General features: G+C 47.6%; 1 protein-coding gene across 2 annotated transcripts in view; it reads left to right on the top strand.

Annotated features, from left to right (window-relative positions):
- TCEA3 (transcription elongation factor A3) overlaps positions 1-12,253 on the top strand; it is a 37,657-nt gene that overhangs the window by 10,880 nt on the left and 14,524 nt on the right. For both annotated transcript variants that reach the window (XM_077775748.1, XM_077775749.1), the window contains one exon: positions 3,583-3,648. In XM_077775748.1, the coding sequence (XP_077631874.1) occupies positions 3,583-3,648 (66 nt within the window). The remainder of the gene's footprint in view (positions 1-3,582; positions 3,649-12,253) is intronic.

A 12,253-nucleotide genomic window follows, 5' to 3' on the forward strand; every position in this document is an offset into this window, starting at 1 on the left:
GGTCTTATGGGATGAAATTGAAAGACTAGAGGCTGATACCAAATGGGATATGGGACTAACCTGGAGAATAGGCCATATAAATATCTGGGTAACGGCAGCAGCCTGAACACATGTGTTTCATTTTGCTCCATCCCCAGTCCCACTAAATGATCATTAAAGCGATTTTTTTAAAGGCCTACAGGGATGACAAGTATGGAAGAGAAGACGTGTGGAAAGCAGAAGGCCAAGTCCTGGGCTGAACTTGGTCACTCACTCTCCCGTTCCCCTAGTCTATGAGACTCAGTAGTGTGGGCTGAAAAGTAGGCATGATTTTCTCAGGGTTTTTCTTCTTAACAATAAAGTGTTTTATTTGTAATATATTCTAATTATATTTAATGTTTTAATTTAACTATTTTGTATTATATTTATTTTATTATACAGGTAATTAGTTGCTCACTGGAGAAGGTTTTAAAAATACAAATAAGAGGGGCGCCTGGGTGGCTTGCTCGGTTAAGCGTCCGACTTCGGCTCAGGTCATGATCTCGCAGTTCGTGGGTTTGAGCCCCGCATCAGTCTCTGTGCTGACAGCTAGCTCAGAGCCTGGAGCCTCTCTTTGGATTCTGTGTCTCCCTCTCTCTCTGACCCTCCCCCACTTGTGCTCTCCCTCTCTCTCAAAAATAAATAAAACATTAACAAAATACAAATAAGAAAGTAAAATATCCATCACCTAGAAACAAGCACATATAATCATGTATAATCATCCTGTGTTTAAATATAAATATCATTTATATAATCATTTGTATCCTTCTTGTATGCTTCATCCCTACCCATAAAGTACTTATTATATCAATAATATGGAAGTATGCTCTGTATATTATTTTGTAACCTTTCTGCCTACATATATTTATTTCAACAGTAAGGTATGTTTAGTGTAAAAAGTTTAGAAACTAGGGGCTCTTGGGTGGCTCAGTCCGTTAAGCGTCGAACTTCAGCTCAAGTCATGATCTCATAGCATGTGAGTTCAAGTTGTTGGTCTCTGTGCTGACAGCCCGGAGCCTGGAGCCTTTTCAGATTCTATGTCTCTCTCTCTCTGCCCCTCCGCCACTTGCTCTTTCTCTCTCAAAAATAAACATGTAAAAAAAGTTTAGAAACTCAAACACAAAAGAAAAGAACAGAAATAACCACGGTTATCATTTTCATGTGTATCTTTCTCATCTTTTGAACCTGTAAGTAAGTGTACATCGGAAGAGCTGGTTTTGTAATGAGCGTTTTCCATTTGACAACATCTTGACCGTTTTCCTGGGACATTAAGTAGTTAATCCTGATTTACTTTTCACTGTGAAACGAAGCCGTCGCTGAGGCTGAGCAGAAAATGAGGCCGCCCCCTCACCTTGTGGGGAAAATTAAGTTGGCAGGGGTCCAATTTCAACTCTTATTGGTGAGCTTTTTTGTTTTAGTTTCCTTAATGAGCGTTCATTCTACTTATTTATTATATAAACACTAACCACATTAGTGCCGTTTAAAATAAAAAATGAAAGATATTTGTCCACAGTGTGCCAACTTCCATCAGCGAAAACAGCTTTCGGACATCCCCGTCTCTCCTGGTCCTGATCTGCTTGCACACATCATTTTTCCGTTCCTATAGAGGAAGCGTACAAACGATTATATCCCTGTTTATTTGTCTTCCTATTGCATCCTAAGCATCTTTCTTATTCCTAAATACTTTTCATGATGATCATTTGCAATAATGGCAGAATATTTCTCGTTTGCTCTCAAAGAGAAGCAATGAAGAAGGGCCGGAATGGGAGGAGTCTCGGACGTTGAGGCTCATGTCTTCCCTTCTTTCTTCCAACACAGGGATTCCAGCCTCCCACTCAGGCCTGCACCTGTCCATCCCCAGGGGGCATTCGGGGAGGACCCCCAGAGAGGAACTTCCAGGGTTCAGTGAGGGGTTGGAGGGGCATGTGAAGAAGGGTCTCTCCTCTCCTCTCCCTCTCTACTGCTTCCCCCCATCTGTAAGCTGGGGTGAAGGTCTAGGGCCGGACGGGTCTCGTCCAGGGGATAATCAGAGCTAGCCCCTGAAGCTGCCTCACCCACTGTCTCTCACACCACCCGGAGGGTGAGGGGGAAGCTGGAACCCCACGCAGGAACATCACACCATCTGAAAACCAGAAATGAGACGGCCTAGGGCTGTGGAGCTTTGTTCTTCTGTCTCTTTCTCTCAAAAATTAATAAATGTTTTATTAATAAATAAATGGTAAAGACTTTTGTATAAAGCCAATAAATGAAGAAAACATATTTGATATCATAGAAAATGTAGCCACATGCATTTTGAAAAATAGAAACAAATTTTTAGCTCTGATCCCACCAGTCTAACATAACCCTGGTTGTATTTTCTTTCGTTTTTAAAATATGCTTTTTATCTTTATTTATTGAGAGAAAGAGAGACAGGATGCGAGTGGGGGAGGAACAGAGAGAGAAGGAGACACAGAATCCGAAGCAGGCTCCAGGCCCTGAGCTGTCAGCACAGAGCCTGACGCGGGGCTCAAACTCTCGAACTGCAAGTTCATGACCTGAAGCAAAACCGGCTGCTTAACCGACTGAGCCACCCAGGTGCCCTCATTTTTATTTATTTTTTAAGTAATCTCTACACCCAATGGTGTAGGGAGTCAACCCTAAGGTCAAGAGTCGATTGCTCTACCTCCTGAGCCAACCAAACACCCCAGGGTTGTTTTTTCTTACAACCTTTCTTTCTCTTTGGCATTGGTTTTCCTGTGTGACTTTAGAAACAGTATACACCTAATTTTGTGCCCTTTCTCACTTGCCATTTTAACAACTCTTCCATCTCCAAGGCCCATGTGTCCCTCCTCTCCTCCTAAGTAAGGTGCCTACGGGCGGGCGGGGGCGCTGAAGCTGATATTCTCCAGCTCCTCGTGAGAATAGGCAACCCTAGGAATTCCAGTGTCCGTGGACTCCAGCTAGCCAAGGCATGCCTGCCCGATAGCAAGAAGGAAGGGAGCCTACTGAGAATTAATTACTAATAATTAGTAATACAAAAAAAGAGGGGTGGGCACCTGGGGTGGCTCAGTCAGTAGAACATGGGACTCGACCTTGGGGTTATCGGTTCGAACCCCACTTTGGGTATAGAGGTTGCTTAAAAATAAAAAATATTTATTTATTTTATTAGAGCATGAGTTGGGGAGAGAAGCAGAGGGAGAGAGACAGAATCTTAAGCGGGGCCTGATCCCATGACCCTGGGATCATGACCTGAGCCAAAACCAAGAGTCAGATGCGCAACCGACAGAGCCACCCAGATACCCCTAAAATCTTTTTTTAAAATGAGTAACACTTGGCGTAACACGTAATGTGTCCGGCACATATGAGGCTTCCTTCCCTTGATCGCTTCATTTGATGGAGGGTACGTGCCAGAGACCAGCCCTCACCACCTGGAGCTTCCTCTCCAGGCACCTGGGGTCCAGGTGTGTTCCATCAGCCTCATCCCAGCAGGCCTGGCTTCCGGAAGTGCCCTCCCCAGGCTCTGAGCTCTCTCGATCAGTACTGGTGCCTACGAGAGAAGCTCATCTCCAATCTCTGTTCTTTCAGGAGAGACTCTGTGGACTCCAAGTCATCAGCCACGTCCTCTCCAAAAAGGCCGTCGTCGATGGAAAGGTAAAGAAAGCCGTGGGCTTCTCCATCCCAGAGGTCCCGTTCAGCCTGTGTGCCTCTCTCTGCTTTCATGGAGGAAGCCCAGGGCAGGAGAAAGGAGGAAACTTCATACATTATGTTGCTTCCAAATTCTAGGACAGTAAGTGGGACCCTGAATCAGAGATCTGGCTCCTTCCCTGGGGTGGCTGACCAGTCACTGCTGCCCCATCACTGTCTGGGGAATATTCTGAAGGTCAGGTTCAACCCAGTGAGGACAGAGGTCTTAAAAGCCTATACCTGGAGTGTGATCTCTGGGTTTGGCTGCCCAAAACAGCATAACTCATCCAGTTATTTAGTCATCAAATATTTATTGAGGGGTGACTATGTGCCAGGGACTGTTCTAGGTTCCTGTCCAAGGATATAGCTATGAACAGAAGGAAAAGCCCTGTGGTCCTGAGGCCTGTATTCTAGCAAGGAGTGGCAGGTAATACATAAGTAAATATGTGACCAGTGCTTTGGAAAACAGCAGAGTGAGGGGGGCTGGGAAGGATGGTCATCAGGGTGGTCAGAAGAGCCCTCGTTGAGCAAACCCTTGAAAGAGATGAAAGAATTAATCATGCAGATATCAGGGTCATTCCAAGCCGAGGACCCTGAGTGGCAGGGTCAAGAAGCAGTGAGGTGGCCAGGGCTGGAGCAAATAAGTGAGGCGGGAGAGTTGGGGGACAGAGTGGCACAGGAGGGAATTTACCAGCATGCCTCTGGCTGCTGTGCTGAGTGTGGATTCTCAGGGCCACAGGCAGGAGCAAAGACCAGCCAGAAATCAGACAAGATATGATGGTGGCTTGGACCAGCATGGCAGCACTGAGCGTGGGGAGAAGTAATGGACTCCGGATATATTTTGAAGTGCGAGCTGACAGGATTCACCGACAGTCTGGGGAGGGGTACAAGAGAATATGAAGAGTCAAGATGACTCCAAGACTTCTCGCTTGAGCACCTGCAAGGTTGGAGCTGCCCTTAACTGGAAGAGGGAAGGTTGTAAATCAGGCTGCGGTGAGAGATGCAGAGCTCAGGTTTGGATGTGCTGGGTTTGAGGGGTGTCCTAGTCATTCAGGTGGAGAAGTTGAATGGGCAGTTAGGTTATACGAAGCTAGAATTCAGGAAGAACGTCTGTGCTAGAAACCTAACTTTCCGAGTAATTAGCCTGTATCTAGTATCTGAAGCCACAAACTGGATGAGATTGCTAAGGAGAGACTGATGAAAAGAGGGAGTGTGAGCTGTGGTCCGGGAGGAGGTCCAAGGTCATAGCAGGGGGAGATGACTTAGAGGTGGATGAAAGCAAATGATTAGTGTCCGGGGGCCATAGTGAATGCTGGGGTAACCAGGTTAGGACGGTAAGGGTGTTGGCTTCTAGGAGGCTATGTGTGGAGCCCCTCTGTTATTTTAGGCCTAATGTACCAGAAGGACCAACACTAGAAAGAAAAGAGGCACAAAAATTGGGTCATTTAAGGCTTTCTGAAGATTCCACAGACCTGAGATGTTGCTGGGGCCGCTGTATTGCTCTGTTCCGAAATGGCTGCCGAGGGCCAGCTGATGAGCGGAGGCTCTGGGGAGTGCTGCTTGGACAGGGAGTCTGAGACCACCGTCTGCCTCTGAAGGAAAGTGTACTGTGGCCCCCTGGCATTGGCTTCCATGAGTGAGGCCTGAGAATGAAGGCTCTGGTGTCATCCCGGTTCTATACTAGTGGGGCTCAATGAGAATCATTTGGAAACCTGTGGAGCACTTTTGCTTGTCACTCTGACTTGGAGGGGATCTTAGTTCAGGGTGCTATAACAGAACGTCACGGACTAGGTGGCTTAAAGACCAGACACTTATTCCTCATAAGTCTGGAGGATGGGAAGACCAAGATCAAGGTGTGAGCCAACTCAGTTCCTGATGAGGGCCCTATTCCCAGCTCACTTCCTTCTTGCTGCGTCTGCACCACACACACACACACACACACACACACACACACAGCTCTGGTTTCCCTCCTTATAAGGACAGTAACCCCATCGTGGGGCCCCCACCCTCCTCTAAACCTAATGACCTCTCAAAGTCCTCACCTCCAAATTCTATCACATTGGGGGGTATGGTATCAACATGTGAATTTATGGAGGACACAAACATTCAGTGTGCAATGGGAGGGGGGAGGAGCAGCTGGGCATTTGTAGGCAGGGGCCAGAGATGCACAGTGACCTGGAACGGGAAGGATGGCCCTGCATAGTGAAGCATTGATTGTTCTATCCCTAAAGGAAACACTGACCATTAGTCCAGCTCTGGGTGTGATGTTGTAATAAAAACGTTTCATGTTTGTGTAAGGATTTATACCTCCATACTCCTCCCCTGACTTTGCCTGGTGACCTTGAAGTCTCCTGACTCCCTCCCATTATGCATTCTTTCTCTGAAGGTCACTCAAACAGAGTATGTTTGCCTTTAGAGCAGTTGCACCATTTCCTGCCGGTTCTGTGTTGGGGGTGGGGAATCCAGAGAGACAGAAGCAAATCTTGTAAATCCACCCTGTCCACTACCCAGACTATTTCCTGCACTCTCTACCTTTCTATTTCATCTTTCTCTTCCATCCATCCATCCACCCACCCATCCATCGATTTATCCTTCCTTCCATCCATCCATCCATCCATCCAAGCAGTGAGCACATTTGTTGAGCACTTCCTTGCAAAGTTAGCATCCTCCAGGGGTCAAGGTCATGTTCACAGTGGGTGACTAGTGGAGACCATGGCAGACTGGAGAGTACCTGCATGTCTGAAGGGGGCGCTCACCACCCAGCCTAGCTATTTTTTGCTTTATGGAAATGCAGAATCTGCACCGTGTCTTCTGATTTTTTTAAGGAAAGCGGGAGATCCCAATTTTCATATGAAACTCCAAATTTTAAATATTGGCAACATATTCATATTTTTAAAGTCACAGTAGGGCAAACCAAACACATCTGGAGCCCACCAATTGTGGCCTCTAAGCCTAGCCAAAGATTTACTACACTCATGACCACTCTGCCTTTATAGAGCTAATCACTAGCATGGAGGCAGACACTAAAATACTTCTTGTTCTTATTTTTCAAAAAATGTTTTTCAAATCTGTAACATTCGATGGGAACATAGAAAGAGGGTCTCAATATGACTTGAGAAGTCAAAGAAGACCTCATGGAAGGAAGAAAATGTATCTGTGCACAGAACTGAAAGATAAAAAAGAGTTTGCCTGGTAGACGAGCCAGCAGAGGGTCTCCCGGGCAGTGGGAGCGGAACATGCGAATGTAAGTGAGCATGGTGCTCTGGGAACTGGAGCTGGAGCAGCAGGGAGCAGACCACAAAGGGCACCGCTGTGACAGTGAGGAAGGTTGCACTTTATCAGCGGCCCCTGGAAATTTTCAGTTGACTTTTCACGGAACAGTCAGGCTTGCCTGGCGGTGTAGTAACGGCAATGTCCTCGAGGTGGCGCGCAGGAGCAGGTTGCCTCTGCTCTGACCTGGGGCGCGAGAATTTTTCTAAGGGCTTGGGGATGTCAGATCACAGACTGCGTCTGGAGCTGGCACATCCGGGAAGCAGAAGGAAGCTGTTGGTAAATCCGACGCCCCACCCCTGCCCCCGCCAGTGATGCCTTCTCTGCAATTTGTCGCAATTCCCACTCGTGTGCGCGGAAAGCAAAATGAGCCTGGCCGCCTGAAATGCCACCGACACCTGAATGCCAGCCAGCCAGCCAGCTCCTAGCCAAGGGGAGGGACCAGGACTGGGAGTGCCTGCCAGGAAGGGAGAGTGGGTATGCAACAAGCAGCCCAACCTAGCCTGGGTAAGGGGACTCTGGAAAACTCTCTGCCTTTTAGGGACACGGTGAGATGTGTTGAAAAGAATTTGGAAGGCAGACAGATCTAGGTTTGTGGTGTAACTCTGCCATTTGCTAGTTGGATGACCTTGGACAAGTTAGTTCAGCTCTCTGAACCTCAGTCTATTGATCTGTAAGATGGGGATAATTAGGACCACCTTTCAAGGTCTTTTTGAGAATTAAATGAGATAGCAAGGGGTGCCTGGATGGCTGAGTTGGTTAAGTGTCCAACTCTTGATTTCGGCTCAGGTCATGATCTCATGGTTCGTGAATTTGAGCCAGGCTGCAGGCTCAGCGCTGACAGCACGGAGAGTGCTTGAGATTCTCTCTCTCCCTCTCTCTCCGCCCCTCCCCTGTGTTCTCTCTCTCTCTCTCTAAAGAAACAAACTTAAAAAAAATAAATGAGGTAACAAAATGTTTAACGCTGCTCCTAACCCATGTAAAGGCACAATAAATGCATAATGCTTGGTGATAATTCTCACACTTAATGTGCAATCTATGGAAATTACCTAACACTTCATTACTAGAATTCTCTTAAGTGCTTTAATCCTCTCAGAAACTCTGTAAGATGGGTACTGTCACGATCCCCATTACTATCCCAAGGTCACATAGCTACAAAGTGGTGGTGTCAGGCCTTGACCTTGGAGTTTCGCTCTGGAGCAGCTAGTTCTTAATAGATATACCACTCAGTGTAGGGATTTCCCCCAGTGAAAACTGCTATTATCGTGATTCCTTCCAAGCAGTATGCTCCAGGCTCCTCTGTGTCAGTTTCCTACTAGTGAGTCCTAGACGTTGAGGATGTGGGGATGGGTGTGCAGGTACTGAGGGGCACCAGAAAGAATCTGGGGCTCTGTCATAATTGGACGTGAGTTGGCCTGGGTTGTGGGGGTTGACAGGCACTGGCTCAGAGAGATCCCTTTCTCAATCTCAGGGTCGCTAGCCTTCCAAAGAGGATGTGTCACCCACCCAATGCAGCTCTATCCAGGCCCCCTGGATGTAACTTACATCTCTTTGTGGCCACCTCCCTCAGCTCACATTCATTCATTAAACAAAGATTCATCAAGTGTTGGCCTAGAGCACTGTCCCAGGTGCTGGAAAGCAGTAGTAAACCAGCCAAAGGGGTCCCTATACTCTGGAATCTATCATCTGGAGATGGAGGCAAACAATGTTTATAAACACACAAACAAGTTAATTATAGACTTGGATGAGTGCTATGAATGAAAGAAATCAGGTCACGCGCTAGAAAGTTACAGGGCAAGGACAGGCTGCCTGGCTGGGCTGGTCGGGGGAGGCCTTCCTGAGGATGTGATATTTGAGCCAGGCTGGACTGGTGGGGAAAAGGACCAGTTGTAAGAAAATCTGGAGGAGGAAGAGCCTTCCGGGAGGAGGGAGCAGCCGGTGCAAAGGCACTGTGGTGGGAGTGACAGGTGTATTTAAGGAAGAGAAAGAAGCTGTGCAGTGGGGGGCTTCAGTAAACTGAAGGCAGGGGCCAATGTGGCGGGGTGGGGGGCTGGAAGGCCATGGTGAAGAGTTTGACTTTATACCGAAAATAATTGGAAGCCATTAGAATGTCAGAAGCAGGGAGCAGTGATATGAGCTGTGAGTTTCTGAAAGGGTTCGCCTGGGCTTCTGTGTGGCAGATGGATTGTGAGGTGGGGAAGGGGATGCCGGGAGACCAGCTTCGGGGCTACTGCTGAGAGCCCGGTGGCCAGGACTGGGGTTGGGTGCGGGGAGACTCCTTCTGGTTGCAGGCGGCCCCCTAAGCTCTAGAGTTTACAGCCTTCCCAGCCTTCCCTCACCCACGCCTCCCCCTCCCACTGAAAGCTGACACCAGCAGACAGCAGGCTGGAGCTCCCGTTCCCCATCGCCTGTGCCCACTGCCAGGCCACGCAGTTGTCAGGCAGGGCTGGGCTGAATCCAGGGTAAGTTTATCTGGAACCGAAAGGTTCAAACTGCATTTTAAAAATAAAACAAAAGGGGCGCCTGGGTGGCTTAGTCGGTTAAGCGTCCGACTTTTGCTCAGGTCATGATCTCGCAGTTCGTGGGTTCAAGCCCTGCGTCGGGCTCTGTGCTGACTGCCAGCTCAGAGCCTGGAGCCTGTTTCGGAGTCTGTGTCTCTCTCCCTCTCTGACCCTCCCCTGCTCACGCTGTCTCTCTCTCTCTCCTAGAAATAAATAAAAATAAAAATAAAAAAAATAAAAATAAAACAAAAGCCAGGGAATCCTTTTGGATAAAATTTTTGGGATTTCCAAATATAGGCCTTATAAGAGCAGAGCCTTCCCTCCCCAGCCCACCTCACTCCTGAGGCAGCACTGAGGCACCTTTGAGGAACCTCAAGGCTCCAGAGAACACAAAAATCCCAGTGGACCAGCGATGTCTGTGGTGACAGAGGGCATCCAAGGTCAAGCCAAACAGCAAGGGCTGAGGAACGAAGAGGCCTCTGGGAGAATCTACATCGAAGAGTGCTCAGCGGGATGTAGGATGTTGGATCTCGTGGCCCCACATTTTTAACACTGGAAAGCCTAGGCTACTTGGTCAGCCTCACTCTCAGTCACAATTCCTTGGGCCTGACTTTTCAGAAGCCCAGCATCATCTTCCTGAAGGTAGGAAGTACATCTATAGCTCCAGAGCGGCCTGGTACAGCTGCCTAGGCTGTGCACTATACAACTCCAGGAAGTACCCAGCTGACAGTGTGAATGGAACTCCCTGGACTTAAGAAATGCAGCAGCCCATTAGGACCTCCCACAAGAGTTCAGTGTGTTAAGACCCTGGAGTGGAGGAAGGGGCTTGAATTTCTTCAACTCCCATGAGTCTGCTTTTCCCAGGAGGCCTGAGGGCTGGCCAGCTGATCCTGGTGGGCTACTGAAAGAGAAGAAGGAAAAGAGCCAAGAGATGAAGGTGGAGGCATCTTGACTGCCTGGCTCCCTGCCCTCCCCCCCCCAGGGGTAGTGCAGAAGCAGCTCTAAAAGGGAGGGATTTGTGCAATGATCACTCCAGCCTCTCATCTGTAAAATGGGGCCAGTAGCTTGTGACTCTCAGGGTTATGGAAAGGAATAAATAGCGAACAGGCAGTAAACAGTGGCTTTGGTTATCACCAGCCTTAACAAGCCCCCAGAGTCTGTCCTGTCCTTTCTCTCTGTCCCCCTTACCCTCACTCCAGCTGCTCCGAGCCCCTCAAAATTGCCCACGCCAACCATGGGCTGCACGCTTCTGTGCATTTCTACCAAGAATGCATTTTCCCATCCACGCCTCTAGGGGCCAATTCCTACTCCCCATCCTTTGTGGAATTTCTGGGACTGAACTGCACTGCAGTGTGTGACGTGTTTGGCCTTTCTCAAGCCGGCAGAAACTAAGAGCTGGCGTAGTGATGCTGATTGGCACAGACCACCAACCCGGTGCTGGAGGGTTTCTCTCCTGATGCCCAGCACCCTCTTCACGAGGACCCCAACAGCTGCAGTCAGCTTCAGCCTAGTATTTTTGGTTGCACATATCAGTACTTTCTTCTTTTTTTCTAACATTTTTATTGTGGTAAAATAGTATGTAACAAAATGTGCCAGTTTAGCCTTTTTTCCAAAATAGGAAAAAAGATATTTTATCATGTCGAGTGGATTAAGATTTACCAAATATATAAAACAGATTAGTGATCATTGTGTATTTCAAGTTTTGTGGTTATCCTTATTCAATGAAGTTCCATATAGAATTATTTTTTAAACTTTTTAATGTTTTATTTATTTTTGAGAGAGAGAGAGAGAGAGACAGCGTGAGCAGGGGAGGGTCAGAGAAAGAGGGAGACACAGAATCCGAAGACAGGCTCCAGGCTCTGAGCTGTCAGCACACAACCCGACACGGGGCTTGAACCCACAAGCCATGAGATCAGGACCTGAGCCAGAGTCAGAGACTTAATGGACTGAGTCATCCAGACGTCCTAGATTTTTTATTGTGTCGAAATAAACATACCATAAAATGTAGCCATTTTAAGCATTAAAATTTTTTTAATGTTTTATTTATTTTTGAGAGAGAGTGAGAGGAGGGGAGGGGCAGAGAGAGACAGGGAAACACAGAATCCAAAGCAGGCTCCAGGCTCTGAGCTGTCAGCACAGAACCCAATGAGGGGCTCTAACCCATGAACTGTGAGATCATGACCTGATCCAAAGCTGGACACTTAACTAACTGAGCCACCCAGGCGCCCTTTATTTTAATCATTTTTTAAGTGGATAGTGGTATTAAGTACATTCACACTGTTATGCAGCCATCACCAGAACATTCTGATCTTCCCAAACTGAACCTCTGTTTCCATTAAACATTAACTCCATTTCCCTGCCCTCCAGCCCCTGCATCCATCGTTCTTCTTTCTGTCTCTATGAATTTAACTATTCCAGGTACTTCACATAAGTGGAACCAAACAAAATTTGTCCTTTTTTTTTTTTTAAGATTTCATTTTTATTTCTTGAGACAGAGAGAGTGCAAGCAGGGGAGGGGCAGAGAGAGGGGGACGAAAGGTCCAAAGCAGGCTCCGTGCTGCTCTGATAGCAGCGAGCTCGATGCAGGGCTTGAACTCACAAGCCCTGAGATCATGACTGAGCCAAAATCAGACACTCAATCGACTGAGCCGCCCAGGTGCCCCCAGTATTTGTCCTTTTGTATCTGGCTTGTTTCACTTAGAACGTCTTCCATTCATGGAAGTTCATCCATGTTGTAGCAGGTGTTGGAATTTCATCCCTTTATATGGAGTGCACTCCTTTATGTGGCTGTGTAATATTCC

The sequence above is a fragment of the Crocuta crocuta genome, unplaced genomic scaffold (assembly GCF_008692635.1).
Source record: "Crocuta crocuta isolate KB4526 unplaced genomic scaffold, BGI_CrCroc_1.0 scaffold127, whole genome shotgun sequence".
Taxonomy (NCBI): Eukaryota; Metazoa; Chordata; class Mammalia; order Carnivora; family Hyaenidae; genus Crocuta; species Crocuta crocuta.